We start from the raw sequence: 26,254 nt of genomic DNA, 5'->3' as shown, positions 1-26,254 counted from the left end.
CATTTTTATTATTATTTATTTTACACAGATTGCAGGACAAATATCGACTCATTTCGAAAATATATAAAACTTAATTTACTAACAATTCTTTCTTCTGTCATAAATTAAATTAATTACAAATGCAGAAATTTTGAGTTAGCACAATTACATTCAGTTAACATGCACCAATTTGTTCATTTTTATTATTCCTGAGCACGACAAAGGATTTTACATTGTTAGGGGAGAAAGCTCTCTTTGATATTATTTTTCTCGTATTTTTAGTGACAATTACTTATTCCTAGAAGTCCCCAAACGTCTCAGGATTAGTCCTTTCAGATCCACTGATTGAACAAAATAATTTGACACAATTTCCGCAGTGAAGTGGTAAAAGAAAATACGATCAGCCTGGAGTATGTCATTGTCTCGATGATAATAAAAAAAAATTTCAAGAAACTTTTTTTTTATTCAATCGAAAAACTGTGTCGTGACATTGTGACTATAAAATCACTTGTTTCCGAGATAATTGAATAATTAAGAATATAGTAGGAGTAAAATGTAACCATAGGAAAATGAGTATTCTTAAATCCTGAATCCATTAGTTTTTTCAGTCGAAATGGTGAAAATTTCCAATTCGAGAATGAATACACTTGATTTAAGAATATTCCCCTGAAATTCATTAATTGAGAACATTTCATCTTGTCATGAGAGATATTCTTTCAGAAATTAGAAATGTTTATGCTTAAACTAACAGGAAACATTCTTGAATCAAGTTTATTCTTTATTTCTGAGCAATTTTTCTCCAGCTATATATCAGTTTATCTCATTCTGTTATTTCAACTATCAAACTATCTGAAAAATTGTGCATTTTGGAGCAAAATGTTGTCAAACTGAATTTGTAAAACTTTAATGTCAAAATCGCGAGGCGAGCACCTGTAAATGCATTCGAACCTCTTCAAGGTGGTTCATATTTCTATATGATTGCTCATGAATATGTACGGGACTTCTCATTCAGCGCTTTCCCTCATGAGATAGTGTTAAATTTTATTAATTTTTGATTTTTGTTTTTGTTGAAATATTATTCAAAATTTGCAGGCGAACATCAGAGCTCCGATTTAAGTCTGATTTAACCCTGAATTTTATATTACCTAAACATTGAGATTCTGAATTTCATTTTTCTTTTTATACAATAATAAAACATTTTAGAAATGTCTACAAATAAATAGCGAATCCACTTCTCGAATAAGCCAAGCAAACCTACAAAATAAAATAAAATAATTGAAACACTGCGATTTCTAAAAAGTACGAACTTATGTAATAAATAATTGATAGAGAATCAATTTTCCACACTACGAATTTCTTTTTCGCATTTTTAACAAATTTGAATGTATTTAGAATTTGACCAGAAATCGATTTCAAAAGAACAAAAAAATTGTGAAGAATAATTTTTCTAAAAGGTTTAAAAATTCATATTAATAACTTATAAGTAATGCAATTTGTAATGAAATTTGTAATTTGTAAAATGTAATTTGAATTACGTTAATTATCCATATCTTCTTTCACGTAATTTAATTGACAAATTTAATGATTGAAATTCTTCGTATCCACCTCTACATATTACAGACAACTCATCACAATGATTCCTGTCCTTTCTATTCATCAAATTGAAAATCTCAATGGATCCAAGATGTTCCCTTAATCTCTCCGTCGCCCTCCATACGACAAAAATTATTAATTATAAATTTACATATCACTCCATGATTACAAAAATTAATTAATCTTTTTTTCATCAATAAGTGACACTTTCTTAGGGAATCCCAAAGGGGGTGCTGGTGAAGAATACAATCCTCACCAGCTCTTAGCGTGACCCAGGACCCACGACGAGGACGTGGCTGGTGAAGAGTCCCAAAAACCCTTATCGAGAATTAGTTAATAATATTATTGAACCGTAACATGTAGTGGTGTAACCAATTCTTGAAATCGCAAGGCATTTGGCACTGCCCAGGGTTCATGAGCCACACAATTATAAAAATCAATTGACAAAGTATTACTATTCCAGTTTGCCTCAAAATTATAAATTACCTTTTCCATGGGGAATTCCCCAACCAATTCCACTTCACGTAATCAAAAAAACCATCTCCCGAAATTTTCACAAAAAATAGACGTTATGTAAAACTAATTAGGGTCAAGTGGGGTAAAATGAACACTTTTGACTTTTTTGGAGATGTTAAAGACTTGTTCAATTTTAATGAAACGAGATATCTTCTTTCACAGAAAGTAAAATTCTTTCCCTCTGTGATGATCCTAGACTGAGCTCAATAGATAAATTTATTGAGTTATGAACATTGATAAAATGTCAGAAGTTTCCATTTAGCCCCACCCTCCCCTACATTTTACCACTCCACTCTAGAATTGCTCAATCAAAACATAAGCACGAATGATGAATTAATCAGAACGAGCGAGCCCAATTTGTTTTTCTAAATTTGACGCCGATATTGCATCAAGAAGAGACAAAAATAGATCGTTGTTGAAGAAAAATAAATTGATGATTGACGTTTGTAGATATAAATACTCTAATTAATGATTTTTACATGGAAGTATAATACTTCTTGTCTCTTCTCCATGCCCACATTACAATGAAAATATCAATTAGATTCTGTCGTAGGAGCATTCGAGCCTGGATAAATAAATTCTTATCTATTTATATTCCATTTTTTTGTGGGTTTTTCCTGTTTTCAGGTACGAATTTGGGATAAGACTGCATTAAAATTACGAACAATTATTTTGAATCTCATATAAGCTAGTTTATCTCACGATCTGTACAAGTAATTCATTTTTTTTATTCCTCTCATGTTTTCATACTTCCTTTACTTCCGTCGAAAAGCCGACGGAAGTGATCACTTTATGCACAATTGTTCCATTTTTTATGAATGATTATTATGATGAAAAATGACATACTCATGATTTTTCATTCTCTCTTTTCTTCACAAATACAAAACAAAAATACCTCGTGAAAATAATTGAATAAATGTGAGGTAGGTAGTGAATACATCGAGATCTGTGAGACTTCATATTGTGCTTTATAACAAACTACAAATACTCGATTGAGTAGATTATGTAGTCAAGGGGTGAAGAACAGGACATACTTTAACAATAGAGTGCTTTCATTTTTTGACACAGTTGATGTGATATAACATCTACTTCCATGATTACATCTTGAATTCTGTTCGATTTAATAATTTAAATTCGCTTTGCATAACATGCACGAAAGAATGTCAGAGAAAAAACTACCCAGTACACTTGAAAATTCTGGTAGTTTTTCGTCGATTTTATTGAAAATTTGCGCAGCTCTACTGCGCGTTTTTTTAGTCGAAAATCTCCAATAGAAACTGTTTCATAGAAAAAATCAGTAGAATCTCATGTTTCCGTTGAAACATTTTCTATAGAAATTCTTCGACATAAATTTTCCAAGTTTTCTTCACTCCATTCTTTTTCCACTTATTTGCAAAATCAACCCAAAAAAAAGTTTGAAAGAAAAAATTTGAACCAATAAATTTTTATAGAAAACGCCTCAATACAATTTGCTGTATAAAAAAAAGGAATTCGATTGATTTTCTCCATAAAAATTTCTCAGTAGAATCAGCTAAAAATGAATCGTGTTCTAACAATTTCGCCAAGTCTTTCTGTAAAATTTTTTATGGATGAATTTAATTTTCCAAATGTTCATTTGTATGTATGCAATTGACAGGTAAAATTTACGCACATCAAATCCAAGAGAAACAAAATGAGAATGTGGGAATTGCAATGCCTGTGGACAAGATCTTAATACAAAATATCATTCAGTTGAAAATGAAGGAACTCAATTGTGTGTAATAGATCATTCAGTTGAGTAGAACTTTTTGCAAGTGATGAAATACTCCGCAAAAAATTCTCTCGCTTTTTCCTTGAACCCACTCCATCTTTAAAAGATCTCATAAGTAATAAAAATGCAGGAAAAAATCTCAAGGAACTGTTTCTGGAGCCGAGACTATTTTCCACAAAAAATTTCTAATTGTATATTTCCCGGAGCGTCGCATGTCCAGTTCTTCACCTCTGATTCTTTGTGGATTATGCATCATACGAATTTAAAAAAATAAAAGTATTCTATCGTATTTTCCATCATTCGGCGATTGACAATTTCTATCCGATATAGCAAATAATAATGTTAAATGACATTGTAAAGATAATTATCGAGATGATATCTCCTATAAATGTACAGATAAATATTGAAATAATATCTTCTACTGATGGGAGAATCTTAAATTGAGCAAAGTTAAATTATGCGACTAGAATTGAGAAATTCAAAATTTTCAATCTTCTTATTATGTCTTGGCTTTTTGAGGGAAATTTTGTTGATTCATTTAATGATTAAATTTGTTTAATTGGAGAACTATTCTTCAACTTTCGAAAGGGGTAACTTTCACTATGAAATTTGATTTTTCCTTCTTCATTTAGTTATTTACAATTTTTACATGTATATATTACTCAATAATTTGGCGAATTAAATACTGAAGAGTTCTCATCAATCAAGTATTACAATTATCCAACAAATTATCATTCTTCCTTCCTCTCGATTGTTTAATATAAAAATCAACAAAAAAAGTTGACGTAGTGTTCCAATTTCTCCACTCATTAACTTAGAATTTCTCGCAATACCGTTTGGTATTGTTATTAGTTTAAAATAATAGTTAAATGACAGTTTAAAGCCCTTTGTCACATTCAGCGATTATATGTACATGATAATCACCTCAAGCTAATGACACTTCATTAATTAAGTTTCTAAATGCCATCGATAACAAAGAACAATGTTTTAAGGATAATTTAAAAGTTTCGTTGAATGCTTGTCGACCTCATTGACAAGTCTTTTTAAAAGAATTCATGAATAATTCAATAATTGCTAGATTTATCTATAATAAAGTAAAATAAGTAAAGAATTTTGTATAATTTTGAAACACCATGATTCATTTGCTCTCATTTCCGAGAGTTCAATCAATCCTGAAGTGAAGTAGTAAAACGTAATAAACGAAATGAGACGTTTTAAATTGTGAATTTATGGAACAAAAGGGCACGATACTTTTCTGTAGATAAAGAAATTTCCTACTAAAACTATCACCCATCATTTTCGTAAAATCAGTAGCAAAGTGGTAAAACGGTACAAGTCAATTTTGACCATTGACCAGTTTTCAATGAATATCTCGGAACCTAAGAGAGATGGCAAAGTTTTTGTTATAACGTTTTTTATAGAGCCGTTTGAGAGCTACAACAAAGGTGATTACGGAAATTTCGCTATCTCCCTTGAATTCGGAAATATTCCTCAAAAACTCAACTGGGAAATAAGTCGACTTGAACCGTCTTACCATTTCACTACTGAAATCACTCATTAGTAGAATAATTAAACATCGATTTCCTGCGTTTTACTACTTCACTAATGAATTGTCAATTCTTTGAACACCATCTGATCCTCAAAGATACATTCAATGGTTCTTCAACAAAATTCGTATTTTCCAAAAGAGAAAAAAAACCTTTTGAGCACTCAAAGTCCTAAAAAATCCTCATGATTACTTCTTTTTTCAACAATAAAACTATAAAATAAATAGTATAAAAAATTATTTCAACAAATTTCGGAGTATGAACAGTGTACTGAGCTCAGATCAAAAGCAGGGAATTTCGAAATTATCGAGTGGATTAATTTTAATATTCGTTATCTACAAAATTTCATGATGGAAAGGAGCAAACGAACCCCTTTCTTTCTTCATTGTCAATAATTCCAAACCTGCTGAGGCGAATTCAAAACTCTTCATGTCATTTGTAAGCATATTTATCGTCCTTATAATTGAAATAAAATTCATTGAATTCTCATCGTTGCTCAGGAAAAATTGACGATCAATAAAGATGTATTCAGTATTGAAGCAGAACAACATGCATGGATTTCACTTCAAGATTCATTTTTATCGAGCTTCCGAAGAATTAAACATCAATAAGAAAATTTAATTCAAGAATAAAAGTTCAATTCGCTTTTTTACGAAAAGGTTATCACAAAAAAATCGTTATCCCTCTCAGATCGACAACAGATGTATAAAAGAATTTAATTCTGTTGGAATTCTATTAAAAAATGCTGTTAGTGTACGGTCGACTCTCTATTGACGTTCTAAGGTTTTCCACTTCGTTTTTTCTTTTCTTATTAAAAAGTTCAAGCCAAATAGAATTTCCATGGAAATACTTTCAGCAGAATGAGTTGTACAGAAATGCTGTCAAATTCTGCTCATTTTTGCTGTACAATATTGAATATTTGTACAAAAACTCGTGGAAAAGCTGCGGAATTTCTCAATAGTTCTTCCAAAATTCGTCAAATTAATCGAACTTTCAAAAGCAGTCTAATAGAAATTCATTTTCCAGCGAATGTGCTTGGTTTTTTAAAGAAATTTTCCTCAGAATAAGTGAGATTACCTAATTTCATTTTCATTAGTAAAATATCGAAAAATCTAAAAGAGATGACTAGCTTTTCGCAGAGGCTTTTTATGTAGATCTCCCTGTGATCTCCAAAGATTCCACCATCCCCCAAAAGCGTACCTCGAAGTGAAATCAACAGATTGTATCCACACCTTCAAAACTCCATCTTGCCCCTTTCCCCAATTCCCAAAATAAAATTAATTTGATTCCTCTCCTTATTTTACTTCACCGCAAAATTAATATTTCCCTATATCTCTCACAGGCCATCATTACCAACTGCCGTCACTAACAGTCAACCGATGCAGAGCCTTAATATGATCCTCCCCCAAATTAGGTGGGCCAAATAAAAACTCTTGTCGACTATCAGGATCATTAAGCAGTTGCATCATATCATCGGAACTAAGTACAAGTGAGTGTATGGAGCTGTGTGTGAGATTAACTTTTCCAGCCACTGTACCTGTTATATGAACATCATCGATCCAAAAATATGGCTGTCTTTGTGCCTCGCGGTACAGTAAAAATACAGAATCAGGTGAATACAGTATAGCCCAACCAGCGCAGTAAGCTGGATAATGTCTACCGGGATATTCCTGGGGTGATACACGCCATTTGGAACGCCACGAGCGTTTAACTGTTGCTGTTGATAGTGGATCACAAAGAATGAGACGTCTTGCGCCCCATGGGGATAGGCCGCGCTTTAAAAAATCTACCATTGCTGGAATGTTAACGAATACATCGTCGTCTAGTTTCAATATATATTTGGCACCTGAAATCAAAAGAGCAAAATTCATTCAATAAATTCCATCACTGATAATCAAATCCGTAATGAATGTGTGACATGAAGTTTTTCCATTTTTTTGGTAAAATGTTGTAAGGTGAATGTCCCAGCAGCTGAATTTGATTTAGAAGAGGATAAATCATAAAATTTGGAATTTCAGTGATTCATTCAGTAGTGAAGTGGTAAAAACGTCCAAGTCAATTTTGACTATTGACCAGTTTTCAATGAATATCTCGAAATCTAAGGGAGATAGCAACAATTTTTTATGACCTTTTTTGTAGAGCCGATCGAGAGCTATAACAAATGTAATTATGAAAATTTCGTTATCTCCCTTAGATTCGGAAATATTCCTCAAAAACTCAACTGGGAGATAAGTCGACTTGAACCGTTTTATCACTTCGCTACTGCATTATTTCACTCGGATGTCAGCGAATCATAGATCAGTATTATAGATAGACAGATAGATACATACGTTATTAAAGTAAAACAGAAAGATCATAATATACAATATTACAATGTCACAATCTAAACATATTACAATTAAACAAAGACAATTTAGAACTAGTCTTCAAGAAAGCCACTGTGAATTCGATTTAGAGGAGAATAAATCATGAACCTTGAAACTTGACTGATTATTTGTTCTCTGCGCATGTGAGTCAATCAAAGCATGAATGTTTCGTACCAAATTACGCACGATTTTCAATGAATTGAAAATTCAAGAATATATTTTCCTGATTTCTCATAATTTTCATGAATTAATTGAACCGGAATACACAATTTCAATTGGTTTATTTCATCAAATCATCAATTTTTAATTGCGGAATTCCTTGAAATTCCAGTAGAACTGTTGCGTGGTAAAAATTTCCAAGAAGTGTAGCTGAAACTTCAGCCGAAAATTTGATTTTCGTGAATCATTTTATTGAAAGGTTGTAATGTTACAAAATTACAATTTTCCAATAATTTTATAAAACGTCCTCAACAAGTCGGACTTCCCAATTTTTTCGGATTTAAAAATATTTCCTAACGCCCGAAATGGAGAATCAAATTTACTCCTTCAGCGTTGAAATAATAAAATTCTTGCAAAATGTACGGTAACTTGGGACAAAATAAGGCTCCAATGGAAGCTCTGATGTTCAACTACAAATATTGAGATAATGTTAACGACAAGAAATCGCAAACGTACGTGACTTTCCTTAAAACATACTTCGAAGAAAAGAAATGAAACGGTTTTCTCCAGGGAGTTCCCACTAATAATTTTAAAATAGGTTGAATTGGAATGGAGACTATTTGCCATTAACAATTGATGAGCAACACATTGTCTCCCCCAGAAATATTTGTTGAAAGTATCGCGGAATCGATACCATAATACAAAGAACGAGGTCACCACATGTATAAATAATATTTTTTTCGTCCATTCATGAAGAATGTGGTTTTAATGACAAAGAGCGTTTGAAAAATACAATTTGAATTTCAATGATGGACTCGTCACTCCGAATATCTCACCTATTGCAACTCTGTGATATTAATATTATTATTTAATAGAACTAAACTAGAACCCAAAATATTCGATGTTCTGGGACATTTATAATTGTAGTAGAGTGTTAATAAAATTTGGCTGAATTTTCCGGAAAAAGACCTTGAATTCGATTTAAGTTTATAATAGAGGGGCAGAGGGTCGAAAAAATGGAAACATGTGACAGAATATTTGAATGTCCCCTTAATATTCGAGCTTTTAGTGGAAGTGTTATGGCTTGGGCAGATGTGAAATCACAGAAGTGGAGCCAGTGATATGACGAATGCTAATTCGAATATTTCTCAGGTCGTTCATAATGAAATTTGATAATAACAAATCTACAAAATGACAGATGGCACGTGGGTTATCCCAACAATGCTTTCCAGGAATATCACTGCATTCCGTTCGTATCACTCAACTCTGCATACAATAGATTCCACGAAGAGAGCAACCAGAAAGGCAATAAATAAATAAATGAGCATGTCGGGAAGCACGTAAACCTGATTGAGCATAATTGCGCTCCAACATCTGATCGTGCCAAAAAACGAAATGAGATAATAAATTTCACTGACGAGTTTGGTCGCGCCAAATGTTCGATGTTACCAAATATGGAGTTGGAAGTGCAATTCAGAGAGTTAATAGCGGTCCAGATACAGAGAAACTGTTTGAAAATGGCTATTGTTTCGGGATATACCTCAACGAGAAAAATCAACAATTCAGTAGCGAAGCAGATAGCAAAATTTTTCTCATGACCTTTTTTATAACCCTCAATTGGCTCTACAGAAAAGGTCCTGACAATAATTTTGCTCTCTCTTTTACATTCGCAGATATTCGTCAAAAACTGGCCAATAGTAAAAATCGAATTAACCCAGTTTGCCGCTTCGCTGCTGAATTGAATAAAAAATGATTATATATGATTGTAATGATTCTAAAAAAAATGAAAATCGATTGAATTTTTCAGTGGAATTGTTTCGTGCGTAAAGAGAGAAACATTAAAAGCTCATAACCATAAACTCCTAAATTTAGGCCACAACAATACACAACTCGATAAATGTCTTCCGTTCCATGAAATATTAAAGAATAAACACTTACTTGGACAGTGATATGTGGCCCACTTCAATGCCATCACATGCTTATAGGTCATATTTCTATATGCATCAAGGAAATTGCCTTGAATAATATCACCATACTTTCTATCCTCCTCAATAATATCACCTCTGTATTGATCAGTGACTCCAATGAAAAATAGTACAATCATCTCAGACGTATGTTTTCCCCACGTTTCACGTACAACGTGACGTTTTGCATAATTACCAGGTGCTGAGTGTATCAGTGTTAGTAATAATGGTTGTGTTCTATTGCACGGATCATGATTGATGATGAATCGAAAATTTGTCATATCAATCAGTGTCGTTTCATCGCTGGACGGAAGTTCGTTCAGTGAGTATGGCTGGGGTAATGCCGATACATTGTCCGGTACTAGAAGTGTGTAGCCAGGTACTGGTACCTGGGCTGGTATTGCTGTTAGGGTGCCTGGTGCACCGGTTAACATCCATATTGACAGGAAACAGAAGACAGTTAGGGTTACTGCAAATGTTAAGGTGCATGGCGACGACCCGTGGCCATGGAGCCGTCGCTTATCCAACATGCTAGCAACACCCTTTCATCCTACTTCGTATCACTCCTGTAAAAAAATCATTCATTTTTTAGAACAAGCTACGCGTTATTTATTTGAGCTTCTATTGCTGACCTTGACTTTTCCTCGTCCGGGGATTGGTATTAGCCCTTCCCCAAACTCGTAAAAGTGAAAATCACTGCGGAGAAATATTGTTCGAGCTGTTGCTATAGGGGGTACCCCACGAGTATAAAAACCTCATAACGACAGGCCGGAAATGTACTATTTCATCACACTGACCGTAAAACTGCCGTTTACGGACATTGTGGAGAAATAGTATATTTCGATACGAAAAGATGGAATTTCCACGAGTGTGAAATTGGCGGAGCCTAGGGCTGCCAATCACACGCACTGAAAATTCCCGTCCCACATGTGTCAAACAATATTTTTTGACAGTGATGTTATGTTCAGTGAGTGGCCGAACTGTGCCTTCTTTGTTTACAAGTAAATGAAGAAACTTTTCGTTTACTCGTCGACGAAAAGGCATTTTTCGGCACTCGCTGAACATAAAAATTATGTTCGTCACTCGGTTGGAAGCAACTTTCCTAACTCGTGTAGTATGCTGCAAAACTTTGTAATAGAATCGGCGAACAACCAAGGTTTTAATAGACATTCAACAGAAATGCAATAGAATTTTCTAGCGAATTCGCTCGGTTTTCTATTAAAGTTTTTCAGACGTGAATTGATATTAAAAAATTTCTTATTCTACAATTTTATGAAATAGAACATATTTAATTCAGCCACGCGATTCCATGCATTGGGGAATCTCGACGAAAAGTATATGATTATGAATAAACGTGACGTAATGGTGCAAAATATTTTAATAGAATCGGCGAAGAGATGATAGCGTTTTCTGGGTTTTCTATTAGATTTTTCATTACTGTCCGTAAAACATCGTTTACAAACAAACAACAAATGTCGACAAATGCCGTTTATTACGAACATCGTGAAGAAAAATTATGTTCCTCACTCGGCCGAAAACTAACTTTTCTGACTCGAGCGATTGTATTCCTCGGCTTCGTCTCGGGCCGCCAACTTCACACTCGTAAAAACCCGTCTCACTCGTATCGAAATATACTATTTTTCTTAGTGCAGTAAAATTTGCCACGATTTTCTACGTAATTTTGATCCAGCTTCTCTCTCCGTGTATTGAAAAGTTCAGCAGGTTTTCTGCGGTTTTTTCAACATAAAAATTATTGGGAAAATTTTATTAACAATTGACTTTGAATTTTCTACACAACTCATTCTGTCAAGATATTTTCTATGAAAATGCCTTGGCATGGATGTTCTAATTTTTCTTCAGTACATTTTTTAACTTAAAAAATTCAAGCAAAAAACTCGGGAAATTCTACTGTGCCGATCTCAATAAAGTAGGTTGTATAACAAAATGAAAATTCATAAACTTTTTCTATGCCTTCTGGCACCAGCGATAATTCAATCGAGGAATTATAAAACTCATTTGAAAACTGGCAAATTATATAAGGATATGCCAGACTTGATTCTGCCACATGCGAAAGCGACAGATCGAACAAGGCTTAAAATACCTGAGCAATACCTGCAAAAACTGCAATGTTAAGATTACATAGTAAACACTACATGTAGATAAGGTATCAAGACGACACACAAAGGTAAATACTGCTGTAGAAATGATAACCACCCATAAATTGCATAAATCATACGTAATTATATGTAAATCGTATGTAAATCATACGTAACATTTCCATAATTTGAACAAAAAAAAAACATTTTCTGGTTTCAGTTTACAACAGCGGCCGCAAATATTAAAATTTTAATTTTTAATTTTTTAAAAATTCATATACCATCCGCGAATTTTCATATTCTGGGCCTTTTCGGGGTTCATACCAGCTGCGTCTATGTTGCGAACCTAACGCTGAACGCTGGTGCGGCTAGATATATATCGATATATGTATATACATACACGCATTACTACTATTATTTTCAATTTAACCCCTCAAGTAAGGCACCCATATCGCGCGGTGTGTCCTCATCAGCCGGCGGCCTCCCGTCTACTCGAATTCGCTGTTTAATACGCGACAATTTCTACACTAATGATCAAAAAATTATCATCTAAAAGTTAATGATAATCTTGAGTTTTCACCAATAAGTTGCGCAATTACGGTATTCCTTTATACAGATTTCTCTGGAATTTTCAAGACTAATCCCAGGTCAATAGTACAAACAGTTGCCAAGATCGGCGACTGTCGGAAATTTGTTAATAACAAATCAGTAGTTAATGGATTCGCAATTTCGTTTGCGCCATTTGAGAAAGGAATGTACAGAGTATGTTCGGTAAAAATTTCAGAATTTTTAATGAAAATTAGCTCGATAAACGAGAGGATTGAATATGATGCCTCTGACATCGACTTCAGTTCCGTATGGCTTATGTATTGAAGAAAAATATTTAAAATAACTTGAAAAAAAAATCGAGTCACATTGTGTTGATAATTTTATCTATTTCATGGGGAAATACATTAGTACGAAATACATTAGTACGAAAAATTTGAAAGATTTGTGTTGAATCAATTTACTTGTGGATAAAAAAGAAAGTTTCCACCACAACATGATAATTTTCGTCGTAGTAATTGTTCTCGTACATTTATATGTCTTTCGGGTAAATACATTCGTTATATAAGGCTTCAGTTTTATCACGCGAATGTCATTGAGTAGTGTATATCTTTGTCCAATAACCACTTATAATTGCCATGGAACAAATGATAATTTGAAGAGGAAATTGAAATTTTATTGCGGAAAGCTGTGTTATTGGCAAAACTAAATAATTTCGAGGAGACAATTTTTTTTTAGGAAAAAAATATTCTTCTCTTGTCAATGTATTCTTTCTGTGGTATAAACCTATGAAGTTGTCTCAGATCCAATGATTGCCGTACAATAGTTTATATTTTTTCCTGCCAACCACGTAAGAAAAAAATTCAATAGAAAACCTAGCGAATTCGCTAGAAAATTCTAGTGGATTTCTGTAGGAATTCTATGGGGTTTCTATGGAATTTCTGTTCGAATTTTTCTCTTGAGATTTTTTCTATTAGAATTATTGGCGGCAAATTTTCCAAGTTTTTTGTGTTGTTTTGTATTCTAAAATCCCAGTGGAAAAATCTTAGTCAATTGATGCCCAAGCATTCTTATAGAAAAAATCTCACGAGGAAAATTCAAACAGAAATTCGAAATCTATTCACTTTTTCGAATCGAATATCCAATAGAATCAGTGCAAAAAACAAATAGAATTGTTCAATAGAATTCCAATAGAATTTTCTAGCGAATTCGCTAGGTTTTCTATCGAGTTTTTTCATGCGTGACAGTTCGAATTCTTCTAGGGATATAAATATAGTTGTTCACACTGATAGAAAGGATTAGTTATTAGTTAACCCAAGGGATTAGTTAGTAGGATTAGTTATTAATTATTGTTAACGAATGGATTTGTTTGGAGACGAGGGTCTATTCGGTCTCACCAAATGTTCATTCGTTAATGGTTAACAAATGCACATTTGAGGCGCCTTGTTTGACTCGATTTGCACTTTTCAAGTGAACTATTCGTTATTAGTTAACAAATCTCGTTTGGGATAAATGAATTAGTCTATCAGTGCAGCAGAGCTAATTTTTTCTCTCAGTGTGCTAGGTCTTCACGTAAACTTCATTTGTACGGGGAAAATAAAGGCCACTTGCAGCCATTCCCGTCAGCTGTTCAATTTCAGGAATAAATTTATTCCTGTGTACACCTTATGGGTTAACTGGTCGTTAACCGACGGTTTAGTTAACTGAGCTGACGCAGCCGGGCCGTAGTGTCTTTTACGAGAATCTAATGCATATTTTAACTGAATAACGATCCACTTGGGAAATTTACGAGTTAGGTTACAGCTATTTTAACCATCCGAGTATGTCATTTTCTTCAATAAATGAAGGAATACATTTCTGGACACAAGAACATTCACAGTTGCACCAAACGAGGGTTCTTAACTGTTGCCGCGATTCGTTAATACACTGAGAGAAAAACCTGAAGTTCGATTTACTATAAGAAGATAGTTGAGGCAGTTTTGGTGAACGATACGATTTTTTTTGTATGCGGCACATAACATTATAGCAACTTCACAAGCGTAATTTTTGCAAATCAAAATGCAGTTAAACTCACCAAAGTTCAAAAGTAACCACGACAAATTTATCGTGAGCAGAACTATAAAATAGTAGCAATGACTACATTCCATTGTAGTAATCACTTCTCCGGCCATAGTTACTGTAACCCATGTGAAATTGTTGAGGACTTTTTGACTATAGTGCGATGGTGATGGAATATAGTCAGAAGAATCATATTTTTCTCTCAGTGTTGTTTGACTCGATTTGCACTTTTCAAGTGAACCATTCGTTAACTATTAACAAATATTCATTTGGTCACACTCAATTCTACCATTCGTTAATAGTTAACGAATCTCGTTTGGAATAAATGAATTCAGTAACGAAGTGGTAAAACGGTTTAAGTCGACTTATCTCCCAGTTGAGTTTTTGAGGAATATTTCCGAACCTAAGGGAGATAGCGAAATGTTCATAATCACATTTGTTGTAGCTCTCAATCGGCTCTACTGGCCAATAGTCAAAATTGACTTGTACCGGTTTACCACTTCGCTACTCAATTAGTCTACACGGAGAGAAATGTTCAGTGNAATTCTACCATTCGTTAATAGTTAACGAATCTCGTTTGGAATAAATGAATTCAGTAACGAAGTGGTAAAACGGTTTAAGTCGACTTATCTCCCAGTTGAGTTTTTGAGGAATATTTCCGAACCTAAGGGAGATAGCGAAATGTTCATAATCACATTTGTTGTAGCTCTCAATCGGCTCTACAAAAAATGTTATAACAAAAAGTTTGCTATCTCCCTTAAACTTCGAGATATTCATTGAAAACTGGCCAATAGTCAAAATTGACTTGTACCGGTTTACCACTTCGCTACTCAATTAGTCTACACGGAGAGAAATGTTCAGTGAAAATTACGGAATTCACAATTCACTCACCGATTACGGAATCGACTCCGAAAATTTAAGTGATGGTATCGTAATTTTTCACAGGAGATTCAGATAAAAATTACGGAACGCTCCAGAAAAAGTCCGTGACAGTTCCGTACAACTGCCTACAACCACATTTCGCTCGGGAATTACGGAAAAGATACGTAATTTTTATTGAATATTTCTCTCCGTGTATCAGTGTAATTGAATGTTAAGAGATCTCCCCCGAAGGCGAACAAATTTTCTGATAATTTTCTGAATAGTCTTGTGTCACTTGGTTTCGAAATCATGTGATCGCCAGATAATTCCATCATTAATGAAATGAGATACCGACTTACAACACTGCAGCACTCTATCTAGTGGCTAATGTCAGTCTATCATCGAAATAATCTTCACCATCGTCCATTCCGCATAAAATATGAAAAACTACTATTAGGTTGGTCTCTACCCACCAGCCGAGGTCAATTGCAGGGTCATATATTACAAGGTTATTCCTGGCATTTTTATCGTACAACGTGAGATGTGACAATGATATCGAAAGTGACTTATTACAACGAAGACAAGATCAATCCATTCTATCGAGGACAACTGAGGGGGAGGGCAAAATAAAGCTTCGGGAATATTTAGAACCAATCAAATAATCAACGGGTATTCGATCGATTGAATCTCGGTTTGAAAGCCGAAGATCACGCTAGAGGGAGAGATGTTCAATGACCATAATTTTTCTTTCGGTTAGGTCAGATCAGGTTAAATCGACCGGTTATGACTGTTTTCTGATCGCGAGTCAATTCGCTATACGAAATGACTGTCATCGTAAGACTGCGTCAGAGACGAGAAAACATGACTACACCGTTGGAAAAAGTTGGCTGAATTTTCTACAAAAAGACCTTGAATTCAATTTAAGGAGAGAGCGTGGGGGAATTTGGATTCTGTGGGCATTATAGAGACGAGTGTAAAAGTTTATAATATCACACTGTTATTAGAAAAGAATGAAATTTCATAGACAGTTGACTACACGGGGAGAAATATTCAATAAAAATTACGTATCTTTTCAGTAATTCCGGAGCGAAATGTGGCTGTAGGATATTTTACGGAACTGTCACAGAATTTTTTCAGAGCGTTCCGTAATTTTTATCTGAATCTCCTGTGAAAAATTACGATACAGTCACTTGAAATTTTCTTAATCGATTCCGTAATCGGTGAGCGAAGTGTCAGTTCCGTAATTTTTACTGAACATTTCTCTCCGTGTGCTAGTTTTCAAGACAGTGACACTGAATACGATTTAGGAGAAAAAAATGAAATTTCAGGTTTCATTGAAAATTCAGTAAAATTTCAGAATTTTAAACAGCATAAAGACGAGAATTCCTTAATTTGTTTGAATTTCCAATCTAATGTGAATATTCAATACCAACTTACATTGAATTTTCAGTAAAATCTGAAATTTCATGACTTTTTTCCCCCTAAATCGGAATCGGTGTCACTGTCCTGAAATTTCAAGAATATATTTAACGGAATTTTCTGATTTTCTATTCCTTTTCAGGGAAAAATGAAACTGAAATTTACAGTTCTCTTTGATTTTTCCACGAAATTCAGAATTTTCAATGATGGAACTCTTTGAAATTTCAGTGGTAATATTACTTGTTAGAAATTTCCAAGACTTACCAGAAATTGCAGCTGAAAATTTTTAACAGTGTAGGATTTTCATATCTTTGGTGACTTAATTTCAGCAGTTTTTTGGTAAATAATCGATTTTACGAAAACTCAAATTTACGATTTGATAATTTTTCCCAAAATTTTGAAAATATGAATCGAGGAAATTCTCTAGAAAATAGCTCAATAGATCTCTAGGGGTAAAATAACTTTCCCGATCGATGAACTTCACACAACTCTAAACGATAACCGTTCGCGATATAAATCTGTGCTGAAGAGATCTCGTGATATGATTTGAAAAATGGGTGTTTGAAGACCTTCCAACATACCGCCAATTTTTTCTCTGTGACCAGTTGCTCTAGATTTTATCATAAGTGTTGACACGGAGAGAAAAGTTGGATCAAAATTACCTCGAAAATCGCGACAGATTTTATTATAGGAATGGTAATCGTGTAGCGAAATGTAATTCAGTGAGACAATGCTGGTTAAAACCCCCAAACGGGTTTGGTCAAAATCATTCTCCGTTACAGAACAATTATGCGAAAAATTTGAGCAATTATTCACGTTCACTGGGATAATTTTTGATGGGATACAGGTTAAATTTTGCAGTTTCGGTGCAAACACCCTCACGTTTAGTAAATATTCCCGGGCCAACGGAGGAAAATTCACTATTAATCTCGCACTTTTTCTCCTCTTTAAGGTGAAAAAATACCGCAAATCGAGGTTGGTCCACGATTACTTGATTTGTTTGGTAATTGTTCAGATTATAAAGATTATCAGATTATAAAGCTTCATTATTTTACTGAAGATTTTCCTATAGTTTCAGATTCCTCTTGAAAAGCGAGAGAATGAAGTTATCTTGAATTTGATTCAATTTGGTTATAGATGAAAAGTTTTTAATCTCGAAATCAATTCGTCAAATCTACTCATGACAATGTTTTAATGTCGAAACAGGATGAAATTCATATTGCCATTTTAATGTTAATTAATTAAATAACGCTGCCCTTTGATAAAGGGTATGCGATTCTGAATGACAACTGGGTCTCAATCGAGATAAATTTATATTGAGGGCAATATGATATGACTCGAATAAGTTCGTGTGTTTTAAATCACGTAATTATCCTGGAAACGAGATTTTGTGAGAAAATTTCAAGCGACTTCTTTAGTGTGTCATTAAACTTACAAAGAAGGTCTGTTTGAATATCACCATAAAATTACTATTACTCATCGCCGATATAATTTTATGATGGAGAAAAGGAGATACGTCCGCCGAGACAAATCGGATTATAATTATTTATCACTTCGCTGCAGACGTTCCTAGAATTTCAAATTTACGTAAAGAATTGAGAGAACATGATTATCTCAAAACTAATTGTTCCAGTGATCCAATGAGAATCTTGAAATCTAATCACAAAATTGAAATGCAAATACGTAATTTTTATTGAATTCTTCTCTCCGTGCATAAATGTCTTAAAGGTACCAAAATGATATAATTCGAAAAATTTGTGTTTGTTGAATCGTATAATGATTCTAGGAGATGGTGATATTCAGAGGAAATGTCAGACGCTTTCTCTCATAGACCATTCAGATTTTTACGAGGGAGGTCTCTTTACATTGCTCCATAAAACTCATTATTACCGATATCATTTTCTGATAAGAAGATGGGAGGAGTCAACTGGAATAGCTCGAATCCCATCACGAGGCTTTATCAGTCCACCACAGACTTGCCTAGCGAATCAAATTCATAGTAAAAAATGATAACAATACGACGTTATCTCAAATTTAATGGACGTGTTAATTCCCGTAAGAATAAAAGTCATGAAACCTCGTCGTGATAGTATTGAATATCAAATGACTTAATTTTCATGGTAAAGCCAAAAAAATCTGGAAGTACTATTATTACTTCAATAATAATAATAATAATAATAATAATAATAATAATAATAATAATAATAATAATAATAATACTATTTTATATAAATCGAGACACAATTTGGATTTTGTCCTTGAAATGCTCCACTGCGGCCTTATTGTCTCATCATCCATTTAAAATTTTTTCGACTCGAGTCACACTTCGATTTTGAAAATAGATGCATATGTAGTCCCGACCTGGCCCCAAACGTCTATCGTCTATTTTAAAAATTGAATTTTGCCTTGAGGAAAACAATTCAACACGGATGATGAGATGAAGGCACACGGTGAGGAAAATACATGACAATCCCGTGCGAGTCCCTTCAAAAATTGATGTACCATCCACTAGCTGTGGGACCAAACAAGGATTTACCCAAAAATTCGAATGTGGCACTCTAATTTTTGAAGGTCTGACGCTTCTTTTCCGTACACTGTTGAAAATTTGTTCTTGACTTTAATTGGGGAATTCCCATCATATAAATAAATCATGAAAATTATTTGAATTTTTAGAAACATTATGTTTTACCATTTGCTAGCGGTTCAGAATGAATAATTAAATTTCGATCAATTTTTAAAAAGTTCAGATCTCGAGTGAAACCGCTCATTGACTATTTCATCATCATTCATCGACCATCTCAACCCATTATTGAACTTCTTTACGTATAGTACTCCCCACCAACCTGCAGCTATAAAAGAATTCTTGCAGATATGTCTGTATACATGTGTCGTGCAAGGTATAATAGTATGACATAAGCTACGACTATCTCATTAACCTTTTGTTGAATGACTTTGCGACTACGAATTATTTATGTAATCAATATCGATGTCTTTTTACTGCGTGGGCTGTGCTTTCCAGTGCCAAGGGCTTGACCACGTGGTGTTTTAATCTAAGTGATTGGTGTGTGTTGGAACAATATATAAATCCTCTTTATTTTCATTATCAGTTGATTCAGGAGATTGGTTGAAATGAATATGATGTTCTTCCTTCTCAGAAAGGCTTTAGATATTACGTGGGTTCTAATGCTGGAGATAAAATCCATGGAATTTCTCGGGAATCGGCGAAGTTATTTGCTCAAGAAGTAGAGATCTTTCCTTATCTATTCTATTCAATTCACAGTCTGGGATGTATCATAATTCTGCACGGAAGTAGTATGAGAAAATACATCGAAAAATTTATACGCACTAGCACCATGCCCTTTCATTATGCCCTCTTTCCTGTCAAATTCGTTATGCCTTTTTTCAATCAATTGTATACGATCATTCTTACTGCAAAAAGCAAAACGACCGGTGAGAATCAGACATCCCCACTTATCAGCTGTTAAATTTTCATGGTACAATAAATGATCAAATTATTTGCTCATGTTCTAATTTCTATGCTCACTAAATCAAACTTTAACCCTATAAACCAACCATATGAGGGAAACCCCGCCGCGCGTCGTTTTTCTTTAATTGCACACGAAGAGAAATTTTTGATAAAAGTTATCCTACCGTTCTATAAAAGTCTATCATGAGTCATCATTTCTTCATTTCTATCCTGAAATTTAGTAAAAATTAATACATGATGATCAAATTTTATTCTACGTTAAAGAAATTTTATCCTGATAAAAATAAAAATTACCATGCCGGTCAAATGGGGCGAAAAATGAGAAAAAAAGAGAAATTTAGAGTGGTTGTACCTGACTACACAGTTAACAATTTTTGTTTGAAATTTCCGGTAAACTTTTTGGAATTTTTATCGAATGCAATTACCACTCAAATTTCAAGGAATTTCGCCACTGAAAATTCCGAAATTTGTAGGAAAATTGAAGAGACCTGTAAATTTCAGTTCCATTTTTCCCTGAAAATAAGTAGAAAACTAGAAAATTCCGGTAAATATATTCTTAAATTTTCAGGACAGTGACACTGAAAACGATTTGGGGGGGAAAAATCATGAAATTTAAGATTTCACTGACGTGTTGCCTCAGAAATTTTTAACTTCGGAGAAAAACATCATAAGACTTTTATATCATCCACGAAATATCCAACGAAAAAGATCCTTTGAGGGATTTCGCTAATCCTCTCTACTCTGATATTTGCAAAGATATTTGCAAAGCACTATCCGGATAAATTTTGAACTTGTCTCATTTCAATACGATGTCTATTCATTTCACATGAATTTCTTCCAACGGAAATTGTATTTTATTTTCTGCCCCAAATAATAATCCATTATGACAAATAAAACAACGGACAATGGTGCCTGTGCTCTCTTGTTACATGGAACCCAATTTTTTTATTGCTCTGGACATCCGCCAATTTGGCATCCCACTCTTTATTCTTGAATCTATCGCATTTCTGACCGAAGATGTCCTTCCAAGAAATCACGATTATAGTAGCTTTACATGACTGCATACGCCTAAAAAAACAAGGATCACTCTGGAAGCTAAGAGAAAAAAAAATCCATTCTCGAACAAGTTTTATTTGAATTTAAAAAAACGCACCTTGAAAATCATTGAGAGTCTTGAGACGAAAGATTTTTGTCGCAAAAAAAAGATATTGTTGATGCAAATCGCCGTTCTACCGCTAACCACTAACTTTCTTTCCGCAATTGTTACTTTATGCTTGCATACGTTTTATGTTCCCGAAAAATATTTATTTTATGCAAAACAAAGACCTGATGTTCTTCGTTTCGGCTATCGAATAGTCCCGAAGAAAATATTAATGGCGATATGATAGCAATCCTGTAAACTAAATTGTGTAAGAAAAATTTGTAAAAATTCATATCTCATTAGTATCAATCAAATTGTATTTTGCAAAATATGAATTTTTTTTACATTTTCTTCTGATATATAGGGGAGGATGGGGCAAAACGGCCCCCCTTCAATCGTCAATATTTTCCGATTCAATAATCCGATTGGGATGAGTTAGAGCTCGTTTTGAAGAATGAAAAATTATCTTCAAAATGAAGTTGAAACTGGGAATTTTCACAATGTCATTCACAGGTTATTGACAATTGAAGGGGGACCGTTTTGCCCCACCCTCCCCTATATATATCAGAATTTTATATATATATAGGTCGATCATTTTCTATGAGGTGTCAAAAAATTGATCGACTTTTTCACATCAAATGAAAACAAACATCAAATTTCAGTTTTTACTTAAGGTATACCCCAAGACAATATCACACAAAAATTATTCCCTATTTATTTCTTTCACGATCCTCAAAATGGCCACAGAGAAGAAAAAGCTTTGATTTTTTAGGAATCTGCGGCATTTTTAAATTTCACGAATGACAAATTCTAAAATCATTTACCAAACAAAAAAATTCAAAAATCGAAGGATTTTATCACTAGTTTCCCTTGACATAATCCTAAAGTTTGGGCTAATTCTAGTTAGTGTCAGGAATTCTTAAATAGCACATTATATGATCAGGCGATAAAAGTATTATCTGACGATCGTGACTTTATGATACGAGCCGAAGGCGAGGATTATAATCGCATTTGTGGCATACAATATTTTATGTCATTAGGCCCGAAAACCGGGCCTAATGACGGGCGTTTTCTCGTGCCTAGTGCCCTGTTAAAAATTTTTGTCTGAAATTTCCGATTCACTTTTGGGAAATTTTTATCGAATTTAATTACCACTGAAATTTTAAGGAATTTTGTCATTGAAAATTCAGAATTTTCTGGAAAAATCAAAGACATCTGCAAATTTCAGTTCCATTTTTCGCTGAAAATGATTCGAAAACCAGAAAATTCCACAGTGACACTGAACGCGATTTAGGAGGAAGAAATTATGAAATTTCAGATTTCACTGAAAATTCAATGTAATTGGGTACTGAATATTCATATTAGATTGGAAATTCAAATAAATTAAGGAATTCTCGTCTTTATGCTCCTTAAAATCCTGGAATTTCACTGAATGTTCCGTGAAACCTGAAATTTCATGATTTTTTTCCATAAACTGTCCATGAAATTGTGAAGTGTGACATAAAATGAGGTATCGAGATCCATAAAAATTGATGACAGATTTCTAAAAATTCAATTGCTAAAAGTTACCGACATATCCGTAAAAAATAATTTTTTTTTAATACATAAACCAAATTTTTTCACCATTTTCAGAGAACAATCGAACTTGACCGTGCAGTTATGACAGGAAGTATGTGCATCTAGAGAGCCGCATCAAAACCGGCGTGTTTACCAGCCTCGACTTCGCCTCGGGCGGCAATTCACGCGCCAGTTAGAATGTCCTGTTCTCTTACCGTATTGGTGCGCAATATACTATGTTTATTTTAGTACATCAATGAAGAATGGCATTAAAAACCCTGCGCATTCGAACAATGTAAATTTCTGAATGCTGACTGAGCAATCTATTCTTCTGAGTTGGATAAGAACTGTTTGAATTAAGTAAGAAATTACTTGTTAATTAATTTTTTGAATCAAATAAGGAATGCTTTCACTAAATGTCCATTTTTGCTTCCGAATGGAAGCATTGCAATCGTTCAAAGTTAAGTTTTGGATTTTTCTTGTTATATCGATCTATTATAATCCAAAAGCCGGGGTTTCTTTGTAGGGATGGGAACAAAATGTAAAGGCCCGAGAGGGTATACATATGATGAAATAAATAAATATAATCCAAAAGGTCCGAAAATGCAATTTTTAAATCGCGTCCGTACGTATTTTTCTTTGATTGTTCGCTAATGAATCGACGGAATTGAATCTTCTTTTCTCAAATGTAGGTATTGTTGGGTCCGATCAAGCGCCATTTATTAAAATTTACTTCATTGATTAATTTTTAAAATTTTTCAAATTTCACAAAAATTGTTTTCTTCACGATAGCTAAAAAAATGTTCTGATTTGATTGAATGATGGCTTAAAAAATTTTTTGGGATGTCCTTTTGACCGAATTCGAAGATGATGGCGATCGCAATAGTCGTTATTTTGATTTATTGGAAAATTCGCAAAAATTCTGTATTTTTAGAAAATTGAAATTCCAGGGATATGTGTCGATATCATGCTTCAAATGAATTCAATCAGAGCTTAAAATGTTTGTTTTAACGCCATTAAGTCGAAGTTAAAAGGTGATTACGCTAGCTATATTGGTTGATTTAATCTTTATGATAATTATTGAAAATTTTGAATTTTTCATGAATTTCCCCGAAAGTGAATTTTCTGATGGTTTACTCAAATGTGCTGTTTCAAAATCATTTAATTATGTATAAATAACATTTTACTATCAACATTTTATCGACGGGCTGAGGGGAGAGATAGAACTAAAAAAGACAATTGGTTGCATAGAAGAAATGGATAATCAGAATAATGATGATGATAACATTCAACTAAATTAAAAACCTGATAAAATTAGTTAAAACGAAATCTTATCCAATTCAATAAAATGAAATAAACAATGAATTGTACATGATGGAAGGAAACGATGTGCAAAATAACCATTCGAAAGAAAATTACTAATTTGTTAGTATTTTTTTTCAATAGCTGGGGACTATTACAAACATTATCTATGAAAAACATGAGAGAAATCTTAAGAAAAACGTGTTTTCTAGGGATATACCTTACATCGAATTCGATCGAAAGCGCCTAATTCACCAACCCCCTCATTGAACCCAACACTGCTAAAAATTTTCGTCTGATTTTTTCGTGCCAAATACAGGAAATTTTTATCGTGTTCAAGTTCCACTGAAATTTCAGGAAATTTTGTCATTAAAAAATCAACTATTCCATTGATTTTCTGTTCAATAGTTCAATTATTCTGTGCAAATTCAGAAAAATCAGGAAAATTCATGTCATTTTGTTTCTGAATATTCACTCACTCCGACTGAAAACTCATGAATTTCCGTGAATTCTACTTAAAACTTGAAATTTCATATCCATCTTTTTCCCTAAATTCGATTCGACGTCACTCACATGAGATTTACTATAATATCTTCCATAAAATTTCAAGAAATTTCTAACACTGAATGTCGCACAACCCCTCCAAAAAACCCCACCCCCCAGAATCCTCAACTCAAAAATCCTCAACTCAAAAAGACCGCATCCAGGAAAACCGTATCCGGCACACGTGCGGAGAAATCCTCATCTCAAAAACCGGATTACCATAGCGGCCAGTCGGAGACACAACCCATCGGTATGCAGTGCACAGAACCCGCGACCGGCAGGGTCAAGAATCAAGAATTATTTCGCGAGACGAGTCCTCCACTCCAGCCTCTCACTTCCTTAATAGAGATACCTGTCTCCCTCCCACGCATCACTTCCGGCTCTCACTACCCCCGACATCCCCCAACAGCCCCATCCCCAGAGGCCAAAGTTCATTAAAACACTCCGACCCATTCCCGATAAAATGATAACAAAGCTCCTGTGAAAAACCGCTGCAACAATCAAACTCGGAGCCACTCAACAGGAGCGGAAAAGCTCCGAAATTTCGGAGCACAGCTCTAACCTCCGCCACCCACTCGATCCCAATTAATTAACACTCACTAATTAAAATCTTAAAAAAGCCGGTGACCGTGTGATAACAATAATCCAAGTAATAACGCGATACGTACCTTACAATTATAATAAAACTCTTGTTCCGCCTGTCAGAAGCGAGTACCGAACGTTGGCATCGGCATCCGCCGACTATGACAGATGCTGTAGAACGTCGAGCGTTAAAAGGCGAAAGAAATCGTGTGTTAACGCCCTATAGGTTGAAATCCCCTCCCCTGTTAAACGCTGCAGCCTTCAACGGAGAGGCGCAAAGCTCTCTGAAGTTGCTCGCTTTACCAGAGCAGCGTTGCCAGGTCTCCAGTCTTGACATTCCGCTAATCGCGCCAAAATTATGAATGGGGTTGGTAGATCCGATCAATTAGCCCCTCATGTATAAATATTCCAAATTTTTATTTTTTTCCTCATTGAAGTAGTTTTGAAGCAAATTGCGAGTTAATAAAAAACATTTGCTAGTTAGTACTTTTTTTAAAATAAATTTTTGAAAAATCACCCCTGAAAAAAAAGGCGTTATCCCCCCTATTTCATTATTTCCAAAAAAATTTATCACCAATCGGTAGCAAATTGTTTGAAGATTTTTGCGAGTTAAGAAAAAATCGTCAATGAACTCCTATTATTGTGTAAATTAACAATTCCAATTTCAACTGAAAACCAGAGTTGTAGACCCGAGTTTGTAGCAGCGATGTCAGACAAGATATGAATGTTTTTTTGGGCTCAAATGAAAGAGCGGGTCGAGAAATGACGTGCTAGAGCCTCTCAACATG

The 26,254-nt window shown here is 34.1% G+C and overlaps 1 protein-coding gene across 2 annotated transcripts; it reads right to left on the bottom strand.

Annotated features, from left to right (window-relative positions):
• LOC107043450 (beta-1,3-galactosyltransferase 5) lies at positions 1-25,642 on the bottom strand. 2 transcript variants are annotated; one of them, XM_015264978.1, is made up of 4 exons: positions 25,553-25,642; positions 9,849-10,440; positions 6,923-7,231; positions 1-1,233 (listed from the first exon to the last, which is right to left on the bottom strand). In XM_015264978.1, the coding sequence occupies exons 2-4, from the start codon at positions 10,402-10,404 to the stop codon at positions 1,121-1,123; spliced, it is 978 nt and encodes a 325-aa protein (XP_015120464.1). In that variant the 5' UTR covers positions 10,405-10,440; positions 25,553-25,642; the 3' UTR covers positions 1-1,120. The 2 variants fall into 2 exon arrangements, with proteins under 2 accessions (XP_015120464.1, XP_015120459.1); XM_015264973.1 differs by having other exon boundaries at positions 1,145-7,231.
• Positions 25,643-26,254: the final 612 nt, after the last annotated feature.

The sequence above is a fragment of the Diachasma alloeum genome, unplaced genomic scaffold, assembly GCF_001412515.2.
Source record: "Diachasma alloeum isolate Michigan unplaced genomic scaffold, Dall2.0 Dall_scaffold_00179, whole genome shotgun sequence".
Taxonomy (NCBI): Eukaryota; Metazoa; Arthropoda; class Insecta; order Hymenoptera; family Braconidae; genus Diachasma; species Diachasma alloeum.
The sequence above is the reverse complement of the archived record's forward strand: the minus strand, read 5'-3'. Positions and strand labels throughout refer to the sequence as shown.

Coding starts and splice junctions, on each gene's coding strand:
- LOC107043450 (XM_015264973.1), bottom strand. CDS start 10,404: ATGTTGGATAAGCGACGGCTCCATGGCCACGGGTCGTCGCCATGCACC. Junction 7,232..9,848: donor GGCCACATATCACTGTCCAA/GTAAGTGTTTAT, acceptor TTTTGATTTCAG/GTGCCAAATATATATTGAAA.